This window comes from Callorhinchus milii, unplaced genomic scaffold (assembly GCF_018977255.1).
Source record: "Callorhinchus milii isolate IMCB2004 unplaced genomic scaffold, IMCB_Cmil_1.0 Scaffold4, whole genome shotgun sequence".
Taxonomy (NCBI): Eukaryota; Metazoa; Chordata; class Chondrichthyes; order Chimaeriformes; family Callorhinchidae; genus Callorhinchus; species Callorhinchus milii.
Genome location: NW_024704745.1, coordinates 69084109 through 69110274, shown reverse-complemented (window position 1 = coordinate 69110274; position 26166 = coordinate 69084109). Strand labels below are relative to the sequence as shown.

At 39.4% G+C, this 26166-nt stretch overlaps 1 protein-coding gene and 1 non-coding gene across 2 annotated transcripts in view; one reads left to right on the top strand and one right to left on the bottom strand.

The window, feature by feature from the left end:
- usp12a (ubiquitin specific peptidase 12a) overlaps positions 1–15872 on the top strand; it is a 34414-nt gene extending 18542 nt beyond the window's left edge. The window contains exons 4-9 of the mRNA XM_042334177.1: positions 3860–4101; positions 4486–4562; positions 4763–4846; positions 9946–10143; positions 11753–11831; positions 12793–15872. Of these exons, the coding sequence (XP_042190111.1) occupies positions 3860–4101; positions 4486–4562; positions 4763–4846; positions 9946–10143; positions 11753–11831; positions 12793–12894 (782 nt within the window). The 3' untranslated portion in view covers positions 12895–15872. The remainder of the gene's footprint in view (positions 1–3859; positions 4102–4485; positions 4563–4762; positions 4847–9945; positions 10144–11752; positions 11832–12792) is intronic.
- trnat-ugu lies at positions 2091–2162 on the bottom strand. The gene has a single exon. It is a non-coding gene; the product is annotated as a tRNA-Thr (tRNA).
- Positions 15873–26166: the final 10294 nt, after the last annotated feature.

The window sequence follows — 26166 nt, the reverse complement described above, 5'->3', positions numbered from 1 at the left end:
CCTGGATTACTCAAACACGTTCCTCGCCGTTCTCCCCAGCTCCACTATTAAAAAAAACAGCTCATTCAGAACTCTGCTGCGCACATACTTACCTGGATCAAACTGCGTACCCACATCTCACCAGTTCTAGCCAGGCTCTACTGGCTCCCCAATCACTGAACGGATCGACTTCAAGATCTTCAGAGTTTTGTTCAAATCACTTCACTACCTTCCTACCTCTCTCACTTCCTCACTTCCCGTCCACCACCTGGTGCCTCTGCTCGACTGGCACCGGCCTCCAGCTTGTCCCTCACAGTCTCTGCTCCACCACTGGAGATTGTGTTTTCAGCCACTACGCCCCGAAACTGTGGAACACTCTCCCTCAATCCCTCCCCTTGCCTCCTCTCCCCCCTTTCAATGTTTTGATAGTACAATCATTTTATTGCTATGTATACTTATTATCTAAATAGTTAAGAAAAAAGCAGTAGTTCTTTAATACATTTTAACGGTCTTTATGCAGTTAACCAGGTTCTGTTTGATTTTGGTTCTAATTACAGCTTTAATTATCACAATGAGCGAAATAACAGTTTTTTCTGTCATTATGTATAAAGCACTATAAAATTGTCATTGGGTGTACCTCTCCGTGTCTCTGCACATTTTTCTCTATTTTCTCAATGACTTCAATGTGAAGCCTACTAATCAAATGAGTAGCAATGGTTGATCATTGCAAGCCAAGTAAATGCGTCTGGCACCTCAGCATAAGAAAACTGACAGCTTGTCTTTCCACTTGTGGAAGTGACTTGGCTGGCTGAGGACTCTTTGTATTTTGAGAGGTAGATTGAGATGTCATTGGATGTATTGAGAGGTACACCCTATTACATTTTTATAGTGCTTTATACACAATGACAGAAAAATGGTTTCTCTCATTGTGATAATTAAAGCTGTAATTATAACCAAAATGAAACAAATGCACAACAACTGTTAAAATATATTAAAGGACTACTGGTATTTTCTTACTTATTTAGATATATTTTTATAATCTTTGTGCAGTTAACAAGGTTCTGTTTTATTTTGGTTATAATTACGGCTTTAATTGTCACAATGAGAGAATAATGGGATAATTACCAGTAGTTTTCTGTCATTATGTATTTACTATCTTCCTACGAGTTCATTGCCTGACCCTGACCGTACCTCACACTCAACATACCCAAAACCCTCTTCCACGCTTTCGCCATCTCCTGCCTCAACTATTCCAATGCCCCAATCACCAATCACCCTAGCTCCCCTATCCACAAAATCCAACTAATTCAAAACTGTACTGCCAGTATACTCACCTGCTGTAAACTCCATACCCCCATCCCACCAGTCCTTGCCAGGCTCTCCTGGCTCCCTATCACAGAAAGGATTACCAAGATCCTCATACTCGCCTACAAATCCCTTCATGCCCTGGCACGTCACTACCGCTCCGACCTGCTTACTCCCCACTCTGCTACCTGCTGCCTCACTCGGCTGACTATGGCCTCCTGCATGTCCCTCATCCCCTCCGCTCCACCATCGGTGACTGTGCTTTCATCGACTACATCCCGAAACTTTGGAACTCTCTCCCTCAATCCCTCTGCCTTACCCCTCCTTCCCTATTTCCAGATAATACCTGAAGACCTTCCTCTTCGATCATGCTAACGGTCACCTAACCCCACCCCCAGCTTGGCATCAGGCCCCACCACTGCAAGATGCTACCCTGCTGGAAGTGCACTATTTACACACAAGTTGTTGTTGAAGGGTGAAGTTGGCTCTTAGATGATGGACCTGTCAAAGGAATATAATAATCCTTGCATTTGATATAGCGCTTTTTCACGTCTTCTGGACGTCTCAAAGCGCTTCACAGAATAGACTGGAAAGTGAATTGACTGTATATTTTGTGGGTGAAACGCAGCAGCCAATTGCGCACAGCAGTGTCCCACAAACAGTCGTGGATTGAAGTGCCCAATTTATTATTTTTTTNGAGGGATTATTATCAGGCGTTCAGAGTAAGGAAACTTGCCCAGCAACAACAACAACAACAAGATTCCATTTATAGAGCGCCTTTCATGTCGGGAGGACGTCCCAAGGTTTCACCCTGCTGGGAATCGAACTCAGGTCTCTCGCTTACAAAGCGAGTGCTCTAACCACTGAGCTACAGGACTCCACAAATCAAATATTGGAATCAAGACAATCTTTTGAGATTTTGGTATCCCGGTTCCTGAGCCAGGCAGGTCCCCAGCAGTCTGAGGCACTGTTAATGACAAACCAGCTCACCTGGCTCATCGGCAGGACTTGGAGGGGCAGAGGGGGGTAGAGATTCTTCCCACTCAGCTCCTATTAAACCTGTAAGGCGAAGCCCTAAGGGGAAAGGGACGTCCTAGCTGATGAAACAGTGGGAAGCTTGTCAGATAGGGCTCACAGTGGCAAGCTATACGATTTTAGATGATTTATACTTTCTTGAATTATGTAAATAGGGTGTGTCCCTCCAGGAAGAGAGTACGCATTCCATTCCAAATAAATGGGAAATTTCCTAGCACAGGTGGTATGCTTATGTCTGATTTGGATACACTTAAGCATGGCCAAATATATTAGGATATAATGATGTACTTGTTCTTGATAGTAGAGTTGCATTTTAACAATCTGAACATTTTTCTCTTATGGGGTTGGTGGGGGGAAGCTAATCTAATCAAACACTAATATTTGGTAGAATGGCATGTTCTCAAACCAATGCTATAATAGTTTACTGAAATGCAAGAAGGAAATGTTGGAAGATTGTGTTTATATTAATTGGGTTTACTTTTGTGAATTGTAACTACCTTGGACGAAAGCACTTTGTACCTAATTTAAAATAATTGTATTATTAATAATAATTAATCTCCCAGTGGTGATATGAAGCATAGTGTACAAATCAGGTCCTGTACATTCTCTGTATAGATGTTAGAATATTATTTTTGTTTACATTTTTGGCTTTTAAAAAACATGTTGGATATGGTTGTTTCGACCCTTATAAACTCGGTGTGTCTCCACCTAGCTCTCCCACCCACTTACTTCCAAACTCTAGTGTGAAATAAAGATACAAACAGAAATTCATGTCAATTTGGAATAGCATGAGGCATGATTGATCCGCCTTCACTGGGTTACCTCTCTCTGTATGTTGCCTCCTGCCTTGATGTGATGCTATGATACGATGAGTAACCTCTTGTCTTCAGTGATGAGAATCAGTGAAGCCTGCCCAGAAATAGCAGTATGAAATGCTGCCCAACTGAGTTTTAACATCATGCCTCTGGAGGTCAGGCCAGTCTTTGATACCAGGATCTTTGATACCAAGAACTGTAGGCAATGAAAAAGTGCAGCAGTGAATGGAGATAATTGGTTTCTGGGATCAAATTTACTTTCTTAGAATTTTTGTGAAAGCAATGATCTTGGAAGCAATCACTTGTGTAAAATTATTCCCAACAGTCCCAAAGCTAAATAAATTCAGTTTCCCAATTACGTTTTATGTACCAACAGCTGGGCCCCCTTTTTTTTTGGTTGATACTGAGCCAGTTCCCACACTAATTTTAAAAGTCAAAATTGTATTAGGATTTAATTTTTAATTTGTTACATGCAAGTGCTGAATACTGAAATGCTATCAGTGGTATCCGATCTTCAAAGCTAAATCGAACGCTGATCAGAAATGATGTTCTGTTTTAATAATGCAGGGCAGTACATTGTTATGGTTACAGGCTAATAGTTGCTTTATTCATACATTGATTCATACAACAATCATACATACATACATACACACACACACACATACATACATACATACGCACATACATACGTACATAATACATTGCCCCAACATTTTATGTTACAGAACTTTTTGACAATTACATGCAACAAGATGCTCACGAATTCCTGAACTACCTGTTAAACACCATTGCTGATATCCTGCACGAAGAGAAAAAGCAGGAAAAACAAAATGGACAGCTGCATAATGGTTCGATTAATGATGACAATGGCAATAGCAATGCCAATGACATGCCCGAACCTACCTGGGTCCATGAGATGTTTCAGGGAACATTAACAAATGAAACCAGATGTCTTAACTGTGAAACTGTAAGTGCAATGTTCAATGTGCTCATTATTTTGAAAATTCGAATTAACCTTGTCATTAAGTCTTTTTTATTACGTTGGAGATGTTCAGAAAAAGAGATGTATAGAACATGTTGAGGCAAAATGAAATAATAAATAATGTTAATACTGTTATATTGTTTGCCTTGTGGTCCGTCTACTCAATCTATGAATTGAATTCTCCTTGTTTTTTTCAATGCTGTTAAATTTTTCTGTTTAATTTTGTTCCATAGTGTCTAAAGGAAATAAATCTTCATGCGTCTTCATATGTTGTATAGTATTTCACAAGAACAACAAACTGTTTTCCAGGTTCTTGTTGCTACCTTCTACCATTAGTAATTTTAGCTTGCTTTTCTTTTTACTTCACAGGTAAGTAGCAAAGATGAAGACTTTCTAGACCTTTCTGTTGATGTGGAGCAAAACACTTCAATTACACATTGTTTGAGGTATGCAGATAAAAGTATTAATATGCAACCGATAATATTGAACTCTTAACATATTCAAGAATTACATATGTTGTGTATCAAATTATCTGACTTATAATTTAGCTATGTCTCCATTAAAAGCATGCTGTAAGTCTATTTTGACTTTTTTTTAATGCATATCAGAAGTAAATGCGAGATTTAATTCTCAATTTATTGTACAGGGGCTTCAGTAACACAGAAACTCTGTGCAGCGAGTGCAAGTACTACTGTGAGGTGTGCTGCAGTAAACAAGAGGCTCAAAAAAGGTAGGGGGTTTCAGTAAACTTCTTCAAAAGATTTATTTTAAGAATTTGTGTAGTGAGTGCACTGGTTACTATAAATACTTCAATATGATACAGTTCTGGTATATGGAAAATGTATGGTTATAATGTTTTTTCTGTAGTATTCCTGGAATATTATGAATGGTTTTCCCGATTCTTTACTTACTTCCAGCTTTGCCTCCAGCTTTGCTTTATAAACGTCTGCATTCCAAATTAGTCAGATCAATTTTTGAATGGGGGTGGAGGGGGTTACTTAAATTACCATTTAGGACTGGAATGATTCCAATAGCAGTTAAATAATTTTCAGATAATTGCAAAACCACTTTAATTACATTCATTACAGGCAAATTGTTTGGCAGATTCCATTCCTTATATTTTTAATAACGCAGCATTTAATGCAGACCTGTGTGCAATTTGAATACTGTAAACGCTGATTAATCCACTGTTTCAGATAATGAGAAGTGTCACTTATTTATTTCGCCTAAAGGACATTTTCTGAAACTCAAAATGATGGTTTTAATTTGTGTTTTAAATGGAAAATATATGATTAAAAAAATAATAACAATAATCCTCGCTTTTGATGTGGCGCCTTTCATGCTGGGAAGATGCCTGAACATGCGTCAAAGGATTTACTGTAAAGTGTAGTGAATGTATATTTTAGGCAAGATAGATTTAAAATTACGGCAAGGCCAGATAGGATCAATGAGGAAACAGTCTTGTGTACAATCTGAAGTACTATATATGTGATATCAGTTAAGGGATCTAATAGAGTGATGAATAGATACTTGGGCAATAAAAATATTAAGGAAGGTGAGGAGGTGGGATTAGGGGAGGTTTGTAGTTGACGAACAATGGAATGGTCTGATGGATTGGGCTCTAAATTTCTATGTTCCTATGTTTCACTTTCCAAAGCTTTGTAAAATAGGGAAAAATTGGAATTGATAATGAATTGGTTCTTTGCTTATTCTGTGCAGTTATCATGATCTGTGCAGTTACCAATTGAAATGAGAATTTTTACTTAGCTCTTCCAAGATAGCTCTTGATTTCTGCATTGGCTGTCATTGGCTCAGTCATACTCCCTCCGACTCCCTCCCTCCTCTCGTTCAAGGCACGTCTCAAAAAATGTGCTTCTTTGACCGATCTTTCAGTCATCCCTCCCCTCCCGATCCCCTTTGGTTCCCACCTTTAGCTTGGATACCTATCCAACATTGTTAAGCGCTTTGTGTCGTCCACCTGACACTAAAGGCAAAATATAAATGTATTTTGTATTATTGCATTTTTTTTGCAGATTATTTGTCCTTCCTTGTCACTGCATGATGTGGAGATGGAACAGAATATTCCAGTTCTCCACTGCTACACGTTTTAAAATATCATAACTCCCTTCATATGTCACAATGTAACTAAGTTATTGTATCTTCAATCATCATTTTGAGTGGTTTTAGGGATGAACTGTGTTGTATTACTTTGTACTTGTTTGGTAATGAAATGGGTTTAAATCTTCTGAATTGAAGTTGTTAGTTTGTTTGTTAGTTGGGCTAATTTGGCAGAAATTTCTGAAGTGAAAAGTGCCATGTTCCGAGAACATAAGAGAGGCGGTCAAGCCCCGTTTTGTCCACGCACAATGAACAATCAACCATACTGTTGATTCTGCATCACCCATTTAATCTAAAAAAAAGGTACTCCCTGATTTCTGAACCTTATCAATGAAGCCTAACTTCCAGAATATTCACTCATCCTTGGGTCTTGACATATCAGCCTGACATTCGCCACAACTAACCTTTAATTAGCTTTGTTGATCTCAGCGAGCTGGTGTAATCAATAATGCAAATCCTTTGGATTGGATACTTTTTTCTGTACCTGTTTATTGTTTCATTATGATTCACCATTTAAAATAATCTAACATTTGTCACCTTTAAAATCTACCCAGCACTCCTTAGCTTTTCTGGTACAATAAGCATAGATCTTCCTGATTGCCACATGTTATAATTAGTTACCTACCCACATAGCGGGGAAACATCAGGCAATGTTCTAATGTAACAAAGCATACATATTCTTTCAGATCATATACAAATACAGTAGTGTAAGCAGCAGGAGAGCCAGAACAGGTCCCTGTGAGATTATGTTACAGTAATTACTGCTCTCAAGGTGGAGTGTTTTCCATTTATTTTATGTGCCTAATCAGCCACAGCCCTGCTGTTTGAGGATAAGATCATTTGTGCAGATCTTTGCTAGCACAAGGCACACCTTGGATTGGCAGTAAACAGTTTATGGAATGGTGCTCCTCACTGAAGAAGGAATTTAGTCTCTAAGGGAAGATTTTTTTCAGATTAATGACAGTTGCGTAGCGTTTAGAGACAGGGGTCTATTTTGGTAGATTGCCAACTGTTCTATATTCTCCCCATTTATGCTGATCTTCTGATCCCAAGTCTCCGAGCTGCCTGACAAACACGAGAACTTCTGCAGGACGACTATCTTTCAATTTTCCCTCCTATTTAGCCATAGTACCACGAATGAGCTTGGGAACATCCCTCCCTTTCCTGAGAATCAAACCTAAAACGTCATTATTTCCATGGCCAAGTGCTGCAATGTGCTGAAAGTACCGTCAGACATGTTTTAAAGCACATGTGCTTTCTTTCATGACATTTAGAGACCACTACGTAGATAAGCCACTGGTTCTGTATAAAAATACTCATCTTCTTATCCAATATGAGAAAAAAAGTACAACTAAGAATTTATCTTGTTAATATAAAGCGCATGTTTTGTACGAAGCTATGAAAAGCAGTTAAGATATGAAAGTAGAGAAGTCACTTTGTAGCTCTAGTTTTAAAGGATGGTACATCAGCCTTGGCTATTATTTGAGAGTGGCTACTTTCTATTGGCAAGTTATACCTGACAGCTAGATGAACCACCTTGTCAAAAATCCATCGGCATGCTTGAAAGTATCCCAAACAGACTGAAAGTTCTGCATATGGCTAACTATGCATGGGAAGTCCCCTGTGTCTGGAATTGATTGCGCCTTCTCTGCCTGAAGGGACATACATTGCTTATTGTTGTCGAATGTACGTTGGGGTACTGCTGAAGTTTTACTTACTAAAATCACATAGCTTGCCATTGTAAGCATTGCTTGGCAAGCTTTCTGCTATTTAAAATAATGAAGGAAACTGATGAACCAGATAGGGGACAACTCTTCCTTCTCCTAAAGCGAACCAAATAAGCAAATGTAATCCTAAAATTAGAACTGAGCTAGATAGAAGTGAAATCAGTAAGCATTTCTTCACACCCGGTTGTGAAAATTCAGACTCTGCAGGTAGCGTCAATTGGGGCTGCTTAAAAGAGAGGTTGAAATAATAATATGCTTACTTTCTAAGTATCTAAGGGGCATGAAGAAAAGGCAGGAATTATTCTACACATCTCATGATTCCTCATATTGCCAGACCTGTTGTGGAGTCCTGTAGCTCAGTGGTTAGAGCACTCGCTTTGCAAGCGAGAGACCTGAGTTCAATTCCAGGCAGGGCGAAACCTTGGGCAAGTTTCCTTACTCCACACGCCTAATAATAATCCCTCCAAAAAAACAAAACAATAATAAATTGGTCATTTTTCAATCTACGACTGTTTGTGGGACATTGCTGTGCGCAATTGGCTGCCGCGTTCGCCCACAAATATACAGTCAATTCACTTTACAGTGTGTTCTGTGAAGCGCTTTGGGACGTCCTCCCGACGTGAAAAGCGCTATATCAAATGCAAGGATTATTATTATTATTATATTATTATTATTAAGACAAGAATCAAACTTAACTGTGTCTTTCCCAGCTGATTGTGCCAGCTCATTCCCTTGCCTATGGTTTCAAAATCCTCGTTAAATTCTGACTTGTCCTTTTCCCCCCTCCCATCTCTGACCTTCTCTTGCACATGCCTTCTTCTCAGGTAACTCAGGTCTACTGTGCATTCCTTATCCCACCACAAGCAGTTGAGCCTCCAGCCACTACGTCCCTGCCCTCTGGAGCTCCCACTCAAAATCCCTTTGCTTTCTCCCTCCCCCGTCTTTGAAAACCTATTTCTTCGACCATCTTTCTCATTTTCGAAAGGGGAGTAATATCTAAATATTAATGTTAGCTTCTCCGAGTGTGTATGACTGAGTGTTGCACTTGGCCATATAGACCGGAAGAATGCAGTCTTGATCCCAGTCTTTGCTAAGTTAACTGTTCTCAGTTTAGGTAGCTATTGGAATACTACATAATTGACCTTAGTCAGTGAAGTGAAGATAAATGAGAATTCCTTCTTTTGCTCTCCAGGGATGTTTGCTGGTAAGTCCATGATGTGTTCATTGGGTGAGAACCAGACCAGGTTCTATGCCCTGAGGGTCAAATAGCCAGCCGATGGTTACACCAAGGCTCGCACATGGATAACAATCACTTGGATGCGGCACCAGAGGGCACCCTGTGCCCTTGGAACTCGGGAGCAAAAATGAGTCAATGCTTCCTCATGAGTAGGGGACTGAAAAGAAGGAAATAAGAAACATTTTGGGATGAGCGGCGAAACCTATTAAATATTATTTTGTAATCTATGAGACTTATATTAAAAATAATGAGTGATTTATAAAAGTTTTTAAGCATAATTAATAGCACACCATTGACACTCTTGCCTCTAAATCAGAAGCTTATGCTTTCAAGCCCACGTCAGGACTTTGAACTCAGTCTAGCCTGACATTCCAAATGCAGCGCTGGGGGAGTGCTGCATTTTTAGAGGTGTTGTCCTTTGGATGAGAAATTAATCTGAGGTCCCATCTGCCTGTTCAGGGGACATTAAAAATCCATGGCACTATTCCAAAAGAAAAGGAAATTTCTCCTGGTGTTCTGACTAGTCTCTCAAAGCACTAAACACAAGAAAGCACGGAGGAAGAAAAGATCAATAGGCATTTGCCTACAAGTACAGTCACTACGTTTCACATTAAAATCCTGGGAAGTGCTTTGAGATGTTTCAACATCACTATATCCAATACAAGTGTTATTTTTTATATAATTATTAATAACAAAATTGAAGAGTGTCATCTATATTGAAACTTTCTTTTTGGTATTGTTTTGCAGAATGAAAGTAAAAAAGTTGCCTATGATTTTAGCCCTTCATTTAAAGAGATTTAAATACATGGATCAACTGCATCGATACACAAAATTATCCTACAGAGTAGTCTTTCCTTTAGAACTACGGCTATTCAACACATCAGGAGATGCTACCAATCCAGAGAGAATGTATGACCTGGTTGCTGTTGTGGTGCACTGTGGAAGGTAGGTACTGAAAATAATTGTTCAATTCATCTTGCACTTGTATAGCCCGTGGGGTAACATCTCAAAGCACTAAACACACGAAAGTACGGAGCAAGAAAAGATCAATAGGCTCAATAAGCTCATAACTTCCATAGGACAATATACAGTTGACTCTGTCATGGATTTATCTTATGCACATAAGTTCTCCATGCTTCTGACCTTACCGTCTATATTCCGTTACCTGCTTATAATAACATTTCCATTGTCCTAGCTGCTCTGGAAACTTAAACTTCAAGGATTGCATTAATTGCTTGGTAGTATTTATTAAAAATAAATAGTGGTATATGCAGTGTTCCAAAGAATTCCAAGTTAGACTTCTCCCTGCTCGTTGTCTAACCCTGCACTGTGAAGCCCTCAGAGACATTATGCTACGTGAAAAGTACTAAATAAATGCAACATGTGTACCATGTTCCAGTACATGTTATACAAACTCAAAATAGTCTTCAGCTGGGGTATGAGCATTACAACTGGCCTCAGTATCCCTGGGCTGTGGGGGAAAAGGAAAAAAATGAGCTTTATGAAGAGAAAAAGGAGGAAATCTGCCCCTCACCAATGCATTTTTCAGGAAAATGGTGAAAGGGAAAACAGCAACAACAAAAAATTGCATTTGTACAACGCCTTTCACGTCAGGAGGACGTCTCAAGGTGCTGGGCAGTCAGGGATCTGCACCCTAGCTGGCCACCCCAACCGAAGGCACGGTTGAAGAGAAGGGTCTTGCGTCGGGTATATAAGCAGGGAATATATTTTGCGTCTTTTTTCTCCCATTCCATTTTGCACTCCTCTCCTTAGGGTACTGACTTGCTAAAATATAGTTCCACAGCACTAAGAACCATCCAGTGCCTCTTCTCAAGTAGACATTTGTCGTCTGTGAGCCTGAGCAGTGAGTTTTAGCTGTTTGACTGCAGAAAGCATCACTGCCAACCCCAATTCTTTTTTCAACTGATGTTTATATATGTTCAGATAGAAATCGAGATGATAATCTTTGTGCTTTTTTTTCCCTTTTCCTAATCCTGGTGTGCTAAAGCCGTTCTGAAACTCAAATCTACAGCTCTCTTGTTTGTATGTTTAGTTCTATCCAGAGTACTTACCCTGTCCACTAGATCATCAGAGAAGCACTTTGTTTTTTAAAAAAATTGTAGCAACACTAGTAACAGTGAAGGCAGTATCTCACAGTAATTTATCATCAGCTGAAGCTAAATTAAAATCCATTTGAGCCATTCTTTATGTGCCTTTAGTTTAATGTTTTGTTAAATACTCTGTTACTACACTATTACTGCACTCTCAGCTTCATTAATTTAACCATTGCAAATACTCTTGGTGGCAATTGTGTTTTTTNCTGTCTCTCGTTCTGCGTAGCCAATGAAAGCACTGAATTATGGATGGTTCATTTTACAATGGACCACTGCCAGTTTTCTGACAGAGTATAACAATAAGCAGAATGCAATAAACAGAAAACAGGATGTGCAGGACATTTTCTTGTGACTCTTTCGTTCCCATATTTTGCTAGTAAGAATCTGATGTGAAGGAGTTGGTGCACTAATGATACTGTTTGTCTCTTTGTTTTGTTCAGTGGTCCTAACCGAGGACATTACATTGCAATAGTAAAGAGTCACGATTTCTGGCTGCTATTTGATGATGATATAGTCGAGGTACGTTTATTTGAATTCTTGGTTAATTCAAACAATTTTTTATTAGCAATTTGTGTTCGGAAATGACGTATTTCAGCCAGGAGCGAACATTTTTTTTTAGAAATTACTTTCATCATGATTTTTAGCAGTTTTAAAAAAAGACCCTCTTGGCTTTCCTATATTATTTTATATTATCTGGAATCAGTAATTTAAATCTACAGAAGATGATGCTAGGTAGCTGACACCACATACAATATTTTACATACTTAAGCAATGTTCTTTTTAAAAAAAACACTTCAGCTATTTTTTAAGATACAGCCCTTGTCAACATTTGTTGTGCTAATGATCATGTGAATTCACAATTTATGAATAGACACACAAAACAATTACTTGTTAATCAGAGAATTCTTCCCCCTCCTACAGAATAAGTTTTAGAGGGGACGTAATAGAGGTGTTTAAAATTATAAAGGGTTCTATGAGGTTAGCATAAAAGGGCAATTACATTAGTCAGGGAGTTCGTAACCAGGGGATACAAGTATGAGATAGTAAAGATTGGAATTTAAAAGAGAATTTATGAGGAAGTACATTACATGGAAGTAGTGAGATTGTTGCCTGAAGGGGTGTTTGAATCAGATTGTATAGATACAAGAGGAAGCTATGTCTTCACTTGAGTCAAAGGGTATGGGAGGGAGTAAGGAATGGGTGGACATTCATGTGGAGTATAAACCTGGCACAAACTAGTTGGGCTGAGTGCCCTGATTCCATGCTGTGCATTCTTTGTAAAGCCGTTTTCTGATTTAGAGTGATGACTTGTGACTTACCAAACTGTGCGCATGGACCCTGGCAAAAGTTCAGCACCATGATTGTACTGAATTTGTTTTACGTAATTAGCAATTCATAGTTTTGATCTGTAAACCTTTTTTCGTTACCATTTATAAATCTCTCAGATGCTAACAAAATGTTTCTGTTGTTTTCTGTGCAGAAAATAGACGCACAAGCCATTGAGGAGTTCTATGGGTTGACATCTGATATCTCGAAGAATTCTGAGTCCGGTTATATCCTCTTCTACCAGTCCAGGGATTAAATAGATACCGAGAGGAGGAAAATATTTCTGCCTGGTTCACTTCCCATTGCTCGCTCTTGCAGAGAGGAAGCACTGAGATCATGCAAAGGAACAACTGAAGTTGAGAGAGAGCTTTTCCTCTTTCTTGCAAAATTTCAGTTACACTAGAGTAACGCTGATTGTATTGGCACAGCGAAAATATCCATGTAAACCAAGCAATCTTACCAGATGTAGAATCACATGGGGAGTAAACTATAGCACCTCTGTGCATAAGGGATGCTTACAAAGTGGGCAGATAGCTTGGTGTTATGATGTCGATCTCCTAACTCGGATCGCTGTTATGACTGAAAGCAATGCATGTATGGAACCAAAGTGAACCAACTGATGTTGCATCAGGATAATCTTCCCTTGCTTCATCCTGTTTGAGTTTTTAAGTTAAATGACTTTTACGTCCATAAATTAGGAACTAACTACTGGGTCTAGATTTCATTGATAGTACAAGACAAAAAATAATGGCAGTTGCAATTAACAAATTTGGGCAAATATTTCCATCAATAACAATGAAGAGGAGGACACTTACAGATGACATGAGGTCTCTACACCATATTTGGACCATCGTCTATAAGGTCTTGAGACTTGTATTTGACCAGATCTTGTAAATGCATCTACTTCCAATTTGCACAATAAGGTAAATATGTAATATTCTTGCAAACTTGGTATTAACACACTTTTTGGGTTGACTTGGTACTCTATCCATCAATAGTGGAATATAGTTCTGGTTGACCACTTGTTTTGCTAGAAATGTGACTGTTTGCATGAGGAGCATTCAAATGTGAGTAGATGTTAATTGCAGGGTCTAAGCCACCAGGAAATCCGGAGTCTTATATGTACGGCAGTGAAGAAACATTTGTCAGGATAAGAGAATGGACTAAATCTTGTAAAGTTATTTTTGTTATCCCAGAGAAACTATCAGTTGGAGAGGTGTTGTAAGAGAAATTCCAAGTTTTATTTTTTTTCTGACTCATTATGCATATGTTGCATCACAAAGGCAAATAGACCATGTCTGACATGTCTTACTGGAATGAAAGACACTTATCATTTACCATATAGAACTGTGCCCTCGGGATTTCCCATTATAGTCTATATACAACAAATCTCATTTCTTAAAGATGCATTAGTTGCTTTATAAACAGTTTCAGTTTCAGGAAATATTTAGATAAACAGTATTATGTATAATAATGTTATTCTAAACCTACTTTGTCATAACACCTTATAATTTCTGCTCTATTGTGCCTGCTTTGCTAATCTGACCCTGCACACTTCACTATGGTAATCTAAGTGTATCTGAATATTTGCCTAAAAAATCTGGTCTATAATTCCCATGCATGTAGTTGGCAATCCACAGTCACAGATGAATGTAAAATCTGAAGCCAATTTGAAAAATTCAGATTTGCTGCATTTTGCTTATACAAATTAAGAAACTTTGCTTATGGGGTGCCTGTTAACTGACGCTTATGGCGGTTTCGTATGTAAGAATAAATTCCTACCTCCCCCTGTTGGTTCAAATCCGACTGCGAGTTCAGTGGATTTGATTCAAATGGATGCAAATGCAGTTTGAATCCTGTTCCACCTCCTGACCTGCAGTGCACATTAGCTCACGTCTCTGATTTTAGTTTTGATGCAGTCTGATTGTATGCCCTGGTTTATGTTGTGGGGTAAAGATAGGTAAGTTGAATTAGGTTCAGGTCCACTGAATCTGCGGGTCCATTTTGAGTGGTAATGTAGATGGTGTATAGGGTAGTAAACTCCCATCAGTATGAGTTCCAGAGTGATTTGCATATACTTTCGAGTGGGTTTCAAGACCAGAGTCACTATTCTGAATAAACCAGGTGGAGAAGCATTTACCACCTCTTTGTTGTGTACAGTACTTCATATCAAAACTGTGAAATCCTGGGAAAGAATGTCTATCTGCTGCTAAAACAAACTTTGATTTATCAAAGTACATTCTGTAGCTTTTAGAATAATGCTTTCTGACTTGTTGGCTCAGGTAATGCTGTGGTCTTAACATTTGGTACCACTTTAATCCTTAGCTTTTATCGTTAGGTTTGCTTCTTAAAAAATAAAGTGGGGAGGACAAGTATCATGTTATTGGGATAATTGTCAACCAGTGGGGCTAGAGTTGAGATTGATTGCTGCTGCATAGCCAGTGCCCAGAATATTTCTTTCAGAGTAAATGGTTCTTTAAGTCCCTGTTAAGTTTTTCTGCAATGCATTAATTGATCACTTGTTTACCCTGCATTCGATTACATATTGAGGTTCACCAACAGGGAAACCATTTATATTTGGTGGAATGATTTTTCTCTTCTATCCTCTCTCTCCCTTCCCCCAAACTTGAAATAATCTGTACTTTATAGTTGCTGTAGTTTTAAAAACATAAAATGAATGCTTAAATCTTTTTTAAAAGAATAATCAGTGGATGAGTGAGATATCTTAAGATTTTCCAGCATTATGCATTTGTTCCTGTGTTACGCTCGGTTTTGTAAAAAAAAATATTTTTGGGTGTGGGTTTTAGTAAATATTAGGAAGTGATTTGGATATTGTGCAGCAGTGAAATGGTTCAAAATTTGATAATTCTGGATATTTTAATTGCTACAAAAAATTACATTTTAGCCATCAGAAATCATAGGGTGATGGGTGGGGAGGGGGGTGGGGGAAGAAACCAGTAAATAGTGGAACTGATTCATGTCCTTATGTCAAAATGTTCTTTAGGACACAACCGACGCATATTTTGTATATTGGGTCAGAAATTTCTACATAAAAAAGTATGTTCTTTGATAGCATATTGTATGTATGTATATATATATATTGAAAAATTACTCTAAATTATAAATTGTTGCACTTTTGATACTGATTTTTAGGTGTATTTAAGGGGTTACTTGAGGCAGCCTGTTGATTAATTATGTTTTTGTCTTAAAGAAATAAAAAAATCATTTACAGGCCTCAGGAGTGCTTGAATTTTATGTCAATCTGTCTTTGGTGAATATCCAGACAATCTTTATTCCAAGAAAATGTGTTTAATTCTAAGGTTGAACTACTTTTGAGTGTTATTCCTAGTTTATATACCACCATCAGCAGATTATGATTATTTTATCAGAATTGCTTTTACATTTTACAGTAGTGTTCAAATAACTTCTTTTTCAGTAACGGATTCTTACAGCAGTGAGATATAGATACACACATTTCTATGGTCTCTCGTTCACATCCTGGCAGAATGATAATGATGGAATGCAATGTGATAGGTTTGCCAGTTTCCCAGTAGCGACAGCTTACCCAGTATGTTTATTGTTTCTGATCTATGTTACATTACAAGGTAAATGTGATAATTAAGCTCATCGCTCATCTACTAAATCGTTTGAATGAAATGTTATGCATCAATCATGTTATGTGGAGAACTGAGTTCATGGCTGTGTTTTTGTACAAGTGTCTTGATTATACCATTGCAAGAAATTCTTGCAGTCAAACTAATGGAAAAGACGCCAGTTCTGGATTTGGCAGTTACAAAAGCCATAAACCTCTAAATTAATTAGATGTAAAATTAAACCACTTCCTTAATAAAAATATCAACATAAGATCTTTGTAATGTGGTCATCTGGGTCCAGTGTGTCAGGCTCTGTAAAGAGATGAGATGAAATATCTGACTTAAGTTTGCCACTGACTTCACTTCCTCCTCACTGGGAGGACCAGTATGGTATGGGCTAAGGAATGCAATTCTGGAGATATAGAAGGCATCCCACTGTCGGAAACCCTAAGTCTCTGTTGAAGAGTTGAAGAGTGCATGTTAGTTTTGGTTGACCTTTCCAACATGGAGATATATAATTAAAAATTAGTGATCAATTTTACAATATCTGGACATTAACATTTCTTCCCTTGAACCTCTAAAGCAGTTGTAATATGTTGTAGAATATAAAATGAAAGACTAATGACTGTAGTTTTGAATCAAAGGGGTTGAGTTAAAATCTCAGTTCTGGTGTACATTTTAATTCAACTGAATACAATAGCTTTTCCTTACAAATGGTTGCCCTCCACAGAGAATTTGTTTTAAGGTTCAGCTTGAAGGTGTTTGTGCAGAATTATGTAGAGATACTACTACTAATTCACTGCAGGAGGATCACCCAAAGTGCTTCACAGGATAATAATAATTAATAATAATTCTTGGATTTAATATAGCGCTTTTCACGTCTTCTAGACGTCTCAAAGCGCTTCACAGAATATACTGTAAAGTGAATTTACTGTACATTTGCGGGCGAAACTCGGCAGCCAATTGTGCACAGCAGTGTCCCACAAACAGTCGTGGATTGAAGTCACCAATTTTTTATTATTGTTTTTTTTCTTGAGGGATTATTATCAGGCGTGATGATAATATAGTGTAAATTGCGGTGACAGTGTTTTGTGTGTGAACTCGGCAGCTAAGTTTCGTATAGCAATTTCCCACAAACAGCCAAGAAGTGAAAGACCAATTTTATTGAATGATTGTTGGCTGGAACACTGGGAGAAACTCCATTCTCTTTTCAAATCGTGTCATGGGATCTTTAACTTCTGCCTGAATAGTTTAACTCTCATCCAAACAATGGCACCTCCAACAATGCAGTGCACCTCAGCATAGCATTGGAGTAAACTACATGAGTTAAGAGTGCTAATGTGCGGCTTGAACACCCGACCTTCTGATTCAGAGGTGAGAGTGCTACCAACTGAGCCAAGCTGACACCTGCCTGTAGCTCAGTGGGAAAAAACAGCGATAAATAAAACAATAAATGAAAACTTTTAGCTTGACAAATATAACATTGTAAGTAATCTTGCAGACATTCCAGGATTACTGCTTTTATTTCCTTATCGGTGGGTGAGCTTTCATCCCAGAGTCCCTTCACCATTCCTACCCAGCCTATAAAGCCCATCTTACTTCCACCCTCTGGAACTCCATCCCGCAGTCCCTCTGCCTCATCCCCTTCCTTGCCTCCTTCAAGACCCGTCTCAAGACCCTCCACTTCGACCGTGCCTTCGGTCACCTTCCTTCCCGTTTGCCCTCCATCTTACCCGATTCTGCCCTCCATCTTCCCCGATTCTGACCTCCAGCTCGGGTCCAAAACACTGATTTGGGATGTCCTCCCGATGTGAAAGGCGCTATGGAAATGTAATTTTTGTTTATTAAGACCCATCTTTCAACCGCAATTTTGATCACCTTCCCCCCCCCCCCCCAAACTGAGGCTCCCAGGGAGCTGTGAGAAGCACTTTGGGATGTCCTGACATCAATGGCAATATATAAATGTAAATTGATATAATGTTACTATATATTTCGGGGTGTAGTGGCTGAAGGCACAGCCACCAATGGTGGAGTGGAGGGGACGAAGGACAAACCAGGCCAGAGCCAAGAGGAGGCAGCAGGTGGTGGAGTGAGGGGTAAGCAGATTGGGATACACCATTCAAAAGATCCAGCTCATCCAGAACTCTGCCACCCGCATACTCACCCGGACCAAATTCCATACCCACATCTCACCAGTTCTGGCCAGGCTCCACTGGCTCCCCATCACCAAATGGATCGATTTCAAGATCTTCACACTCGTGTTCAAATCCATTCACTCCCTGGCACCTCCCTACCTCTCCAACCTCCTCACTCTCCAATCCACCATTGGATCCACACCATCCACACCTTCTGCTCGACTGGCACCGGCCTCCTGCTCGTCTCTCAGACCCACCGCCCCACCAATGGAGGTCCCACTTCCAGCCACTACGCCCCAAAACTCTGGAACACTCCCCCTCAATCCCTCCGCCACTGTACTCTGCATGGTGGGCGCTGTATAAGTGCAAGTTGTTGGAAATATGTAAGGAGGTCGAGGGGGTGAAGGGATTTGAAAACAAGATCTTGAAATCAATACCAGTCAGCTCCTTAATTAGATTCCCCACCACTGTAACCTTGACAACATCAATTGGGCGTGTCGCTCAGGGAATGCTTTCGACCTCCTTTCTTCCCCCTCCTCCCCTCGCTCACTTACAAAACATAATTTAAATTCTTCAAATTCCAATTCAGGTGCAATTCATCTCTGTCCACAATGTGATTAATATTGATGTGCCTCAATCTCAATTTATCATTGAAAAAATGGAAAATCAAGTGTACTCAAGGGTATTTGAGTCCCACTGGTAGCCCACTGAGCTCTATAGCCTAAGTCATTGAGGTATAGGATTTCCTCACTCCGTTGTATGCACGAGCAAACCACTGCAGGGTTTGCTACATTGTGCGCTGACTGACACAAGTGGCATGGCTGTCTGAAGCAGCTTTATTTTTGCATTGACTTTTCTATTTATAGTTTCATACAGAAACTAAGAAACTCTGTAGAACTCTTAAGAAATGTGATGCCAGTAATGGATGCAGTCTTTGAAGGTGATTTCGACCAAATGCAACAAAATGAATTCAAGATTGTTCACGCAAAACAATGGTGAAGTGGTTGCTAAATATATTGAACCACACATTAATTCAAATCTCGAAAGCCACAAAGAAAGGCTATATTTGCTTCAAGTGTGGTATTGCGAAAGTGGAGTCTTCATGAACCCTGATGCCTCTTTTCAGCCATTAAGTAATTAATGTTAGTTTACAGAAACTGTTATAGAGTTTTTATTTCTGCATGTTCTGTTTTTCCATCTTGGTAGCAAGTATTTATTGAAGCCAGGCTCCTACTTAAACTATGAGCAGATGGAACTTTTCAGCCATGATCCATATTCACGATTGGTAAACATCTGTTGTTTGGTCTGCAGTTGGCTTTAACTCTTTGAAGTCAAATTCGGCAGCAATTTCAGACCCAAATGAAAATGTTAAGTTTGGAATTTTATTTGTTGGATGATGTTTTATTTGTTATTTGCTGCTTCTATATGTTTAAATAGTTACTTTTTTTTAAAGATGTTTCAGAAATGCATATGTCAGAAGGTGGTAGAATGATGGAACGTATTACCTCCTTGTGGTGTGTCACCAAGTGGTAAGGTATAGATTTGCACTCTGAAATTTTCCATATAGCAAGTTCCTGATGTCTGTTGTGCTAAGGACTACAATTCAGAAGTTCAGCGGAGCTCACTGACCAAGGGAAAAATGAGATGGTTAATCATTCCCAGGCGGCTTTGGAGACTCAAGAACAGTGCCAGTGGCGCAGTAGCAGATTGCTTACCAACTTGGGAAGTGAATGGAATTCACTTGAGTTCGAAGATATAAAAGTGAGGAAGAACATTAAGATGCAAAACAAGTGTTTTACCCCCTCCTTAGCCTCCTTCAAGTCCCGCTTCAAGACCCTCCTCTTCGACCATCCCATCGGCCACCCCCCTTCCCCTCCCCTCCCTTCTCCCCCTACCCCTCCCCCCCCCCCCCCCCCTCGAACCCAGCTCGGGTCTGAAATGCTGTACACTGTCCAGTGCCTTGGGACGTCCTCTCGACATGAAAGGCTCTATACAAATGTAATCTTGTTCTTGTTATTCACCATATTTTTATGAAATTAATAATGCTAACTTCAATTTTTGATCATTGATAGTAAAAACATGTAAACAATGTATTGCTAATTAAAGCTATTCATTTCAAGCTATGTAAAATCATGTAATCAATCGATGCACAACCTGCAGATCAGGATAAGAATTTTATTTATAGCAATGAAGTATTAACTACTTTTGAAAGTACATAGCTAACAAATATATTTGTCTCACTCCAATTCCCAGTCTACAACCTATTGGTTAATGACATCATTTTTAACAACTCTTTCAAAGAGCCAGCAGGTACAATGGGCCAAATGACTATAGCAATGAAGTATTAACTACTTTTGAAAGTACATAGCTAACGAATATATTTGTCTCACTCCAATTCCCAGTCTACAACCTATTGGTTAATGACATCATTTTTAACAACTCTTTCAAAGAGCCAGCAGGTACAATGGGCCAAATGACATACTTCTGTGCTGTAGGATTCAATGATTGTATAATTACTTTAATGTTTGAAGCTATAATAACTTTTAGGGATATATTAAATAATATTATTTTGTAGCAATATTACTGACTAGCTATTTGACTTTATATAGAATATGCTAAAAGTTAGTCAACTTTCCCAATCACTCAACCTAGTTTATCCATTGAGGAACAAGAATATGGAGATCCCAGACATGTTTAACTTCCAGATATATTTAAATCACTTAACAAAACGGTGAACATTACTTGGGATTAGTTGGTTTACAGCAGCTTCCTAACTTTATGCATCAAATACAAGTTTCTGACATTTTTTATTTAATTAGTTTTTTTTCAATGACTCGGATTCTTGGATCTAAAAGGAATTTGCCATGAGACACAAAAGACTTTAGAAATTTCTCCGAATTGACAAATATGTTATAAATGGTGTCAGAGAAGGACAGAATGATCTACTTATAATAATAATCATTGCATTTGATATAGTGCCTTATCACATCGTTGAGATGTCTTGAAGCGCATCATAGAATATATTGTAAAGTGGGTTGACTATATTTTGTAAGTGAAATTTGGCAGCCAATTGTGCACGGCAGTGTCCCACAAACAGTCGTGGAATAGTGAACGACCAATGTTTTTTTAGGGGGGGAATTATTACCTCCCCAAAGCGATCCATCAATCAACTAGTAACTGGGTTCCTACTTAGCCCTAAGACTAGAAAGTCCGATTTACAAATCCTGGTCTGCATTGAGTTAGCAGGTCTCTAGGGAAGCTGTAGGTTTGCAACAATTGGTTTTAGTATAATGCTTTTGGACTGGAGAGGGAAGAGATCAAATGGAAGTTTCGTTCCTTATATGCAGTGATTCCCACAAGAGTCGGGGGGGAAAAAAACAAAAAGTTAACAAAAGATATTTTGTGATTATTTGAAGAGAACAGTGTTATTATATTCATGCATATGTCCCTGGATGTAGAGAAGTTGGACGAGGTGTAAACTGGATGTACCTGTACAATATGGTATTCCTAGCTGCTTGATTGATCTGAGACACTGTGCGTTCTATAGCTTTGCATTGTCCACTGCCTCTATCTGTGATATCGGTGTCTCATTTGAATACCATCGTTGAGACAGTAGCAGATCGTACCCTAGATCCTTCCTTACAACAAACTGGGCAGTGAATTGATGGGACAGAAGTCAAAAGGTATAATATAAATCACAAGATTATACGGTTGAAGAAGGTCTTGCAGCCCAACTGATTACATCCTTCCATAATACCCACCATACCTTTCCCCCAATCACAGCATCAAGCTGTCTCTTAAATGACTTTGCTCTGCAGGTAATCATCTTGGTAACCACTGAGGGATACAATGATGCATTTTACTTTCCATGATCAGATGACAAGCTATTGTAAGATCTATCAGAAGGAGCAGATGCAGAGGCCAAGACGGGTAGAGGCCACCACATGTAGAGTTTTTGTTTGTCTAGTATGGAATGTACACCTTTTCACCAGAGGAGTGCACTCTGTTTATATAATCCTTGAGAATGTAGGCACAGGTTAGCAAGATTTTATAGCTCAATTTCATAGATGATGTAAATGTGTCTCCCAAAATGCACTCACTGTACGTACATGTTCTGCTAATTTCTCTCCTTGTAATGTTTGTTGCTCATTTTCAGTCATTTGTTTCAATGGTCCGAAAATCAATTACTGGACTTGAGGATTAAGATGTCATTGGTACCGGAAAGTAATCTGAAAATAGTAGGATTGTAGATTCAATGAATAGAATAAATAAAGTCTATGAATTTTAAGAATAGTCTTGCATTGCTAAGAAGGGTCATGGAAGGTTAACATTTTACTAAATATTCTGAAATTCCAGTAATTTCACCTAAAATGTAACCATCTGGAATTATGACTAAGCGAACCATTAGAGAGAAGAAATATACTGGGAACAGATTAATACATTGTCTATCATAACTCACCAGTGATAGCTACTTAAAAGTGTAAAGCTCAGAAGGACTGCAGATGATTCTGAGATTGTGGCAGGGGAAAGCAGAAAGTCAGTAATCTCTCTTTGAGAGCTTTTACATGGAGTCCTGTAGCTCAGTGGTTAGAGCATTCGCCTCGCAATCGAGAGGACCTGAGTTTGATTCGCGGGCAGGGTGAAACGTTGGGCAAGTTTCCTTACTCCACATACCTCTATTTACTTGCAGTAAATAGGAACCCGGTTGTTAGTTGATTAGCGGATTGTTTTTCTGGGGGTAATAATCCCTTCAAAATAATAATAATAATTTGGTCACTCAATCTATTACTGTTTGTGGGACACTGCTGTGCACAATTGGTGGCCCACAAAATATACAGTCAATTCACTTTACAATATATTCTGTGAAGCGCTTTGAGACGTCTCGAAGATGTGATGAGGCGCAATGTCAAATGCAAGGATTATTATTATTACTGTGTAATTAATCCAAAAGGTAGAATTGGTTTGGAGATCCATATCAGCCTGTGGATGTATGTAAAACTCTCAGAGTTACAGTATGAACGCCAACAAATTGGATTTGTATCACACGTTTCACATCGGGAGGATGTCTTAAGGGGCTGGACAGTTGAGGGTTTGCACCCAAGCTAGGGATTAGATTTAAGAGAGGTGGGGGACAAGGGGTTTGGTGTGGGAAGATGATCAAAGGCACACAAGAGAACGTTCTTGAGATGGACCTTGAAGGAGGCAAAGGAAGGGGGGCGGCCAAAGGACTCCTAGGTAGAGTTCCAGAAAGGCTGAAGATCTGACCGCCAATGGTAGGGTAGGCAGGAAGGGGATGTGAAGCAGGCCAGTGTCTGCCAAGTGGAGGGAGTGGTAAGGTTTTAGCAAGTTGCAAAGATAGGGTGGGGTAAGACTATGGAGGGATTGTGAGCTAGAGGACCCAGACAAGGATGGGGGTGATAGGTTCATGGAGCTTGCTGTGGGAGGGGACATGAGCTACAATGTTCTGAACAATCTGCATCTTATGGAGGAAAGAGTTGGGAAGTTCAGCAAGCAGAGAGTTGGCATAGTCAAGCCGAGACATTGTGGAAGTATGGCTAAGGGACTCAGCAGCCCGAGGGAGAGGGATTTGTAGAACTGGGCAATGTTGCAGGGGTGGGGAAGGCTGCCTGGTCAAGGCACGGATGCGGTGTTTAAAAGACAACTGAGAGTCGAATAAGTCACTGAGGTCGCGTACTGGCTTGGTGAGGGAGAGTGTGCATCCATTTAGATTGATGCTGTCAATGCCTGAGATGAGAGGGCGCTGACAGGAGCCAAGCAGGAGGGCCTCTGTCTTGTCAACATTGAACTGGAGAAAGTTAACTCTCATAGGAGCATAAGAAGGTAAGTATTGCTATACGAAAGAAGACCAAGGTCCATCCAGTTCGCCTTCCGCCATCCTGGCAGTCGCATGCACATGTCATGTTCCAAACTATATTCTATATCCCAAGATATTATTTCCTAAAGTAAATGATCTAATTTGCTTTTGAAAGAATCGTCACTTTCTACTTCCATTGTCTTCCTTGAGAGCCTGTTCCGTACATTTACTATTGGCTCACTAGAATAGTATTTCCGCAGACATGTTTTGAATTCATCCCCCTTGAATCGCAGGCCTTATCTTCTAGTTGTACTGTTTTGGACAAGATAAAGCAGGCTTATCATGATCTACATTATCCAGTCACTTTAGAATGTTAAAAAACGGAATTATATACCCTCTCAACCTTCTCTTTTCCAGCATGAACATGCCCAGTTTACTTAATCACTCCTCGTAATCCAGTCCCTCCATCCCCTCAATCATTCGTGGAGTCCTGTAGCTCAGTGGTTAGAGCACTCGCTTTGCAAGCAAGACACCTGGGTTCAATTCCAGGCAGAGGGCGAAACCTTGGGCAAGTTTCCTTACCCCACACGCCTAATAATAATCCCTCCAAAAAACCAAAAGCAATAATAAATTGGTCATTTTCAATCCACGGCTGTTTGTGGGACATTGCTGTGCGTAATTGGCTGCCGCGTTCGCCCACAAATATACAGTCAATTCACTTTACAGTGTGTTCTGTGAAGCGCTTTGGGACGTCCTCTCAACGTGAAAAGCGCTATATCAAATGCAAGGATTATTATTATGGTTACCCTCTTCTGTATTCTCTCAATCGCTTCAATATCCTTTTTGTACTGCGACGACCAGAACTGCACACATTATTCCAAGTACGATCACACCAGTGATTTATAAAGTGGCAGGATTACCTCACTATTTCGCCTCAATATTTGCCCTTTTGAATACAACCCAGCATCTGGACTTGATATCCAACAGGCAATCCACAGCAGTGATCCTGGAATCGAGGGTGGAGGCAGTGAGATTGAGTTGGGTGTCATTTGCATGCATATTAATAATAACAAGAATAATTTTTGCACTTACAGCACCTTATCACATCGCCGAGACATCTCAAACCGCTTTGCTGGACATACGATAAGGTGGATTGACTGTATTTTGTGAGCAAAATGCAGCACCAGTTTTTGAGCACAAATAATCATGGGTTGAGTGACCAATTTTATTTGGAGGATTTGGTGGATTTGTCAGACACCCCTTCTCTTTTCGATGAAACTCACTTCTCTTTGCGAATAGTGTCGTGGGATCTTTAACGCCCACCTGAAAAGGCAGACGCGGTAGGGAAGAGCTGAGGAGTCTGCTTGCTGGATCCTCAGCTCTTTCCTATAATCCTTTCCTGCATTAGGCTCCGCAAACTGATCACCGTAATCCTCACTCAGTTTCATTGGCTCCCCTAGTCTTATAATATAAGAATATAATAATAATAATCGTTGCATTTGATATAGCGCTTTTCACGTCTTCTCGACGTGAAATAGACTATAAAGTGAATTGACCGTGTATTTGTGGGCGAAACGTGGCAGCCAATTGCGCACAGCAGTGTCCCATAAATAGTGGTGGATTGAAAATGAACAATTTATTATTGTTTTTTGGAGGGATTATTATTATTAGGCGTGTGGAGTAAGGAAACTTGCCCAAGGTTTCACCCTGCCTGGAATTGAACTCAGGTGTCTCAGTTGTAAGGCAAGTGCTCTAACCACTGAGCTACAGGACTCCGTCTTGATCACAATTTCCGGTCGGCAAACAACCCCAATAATCTACTGAGCAGCATTGGATTTTAACTCATATGTTATTTAATGACGATGATGGATTTGTTTGGCAAAGTCTGCTGATTTATTTTGAATATATAAACATATTAAACTACAGCATTTTGAACATACTATTAAATTGTTACTAAAGATAGTGCTGTAAAAAAAGACCTCAAA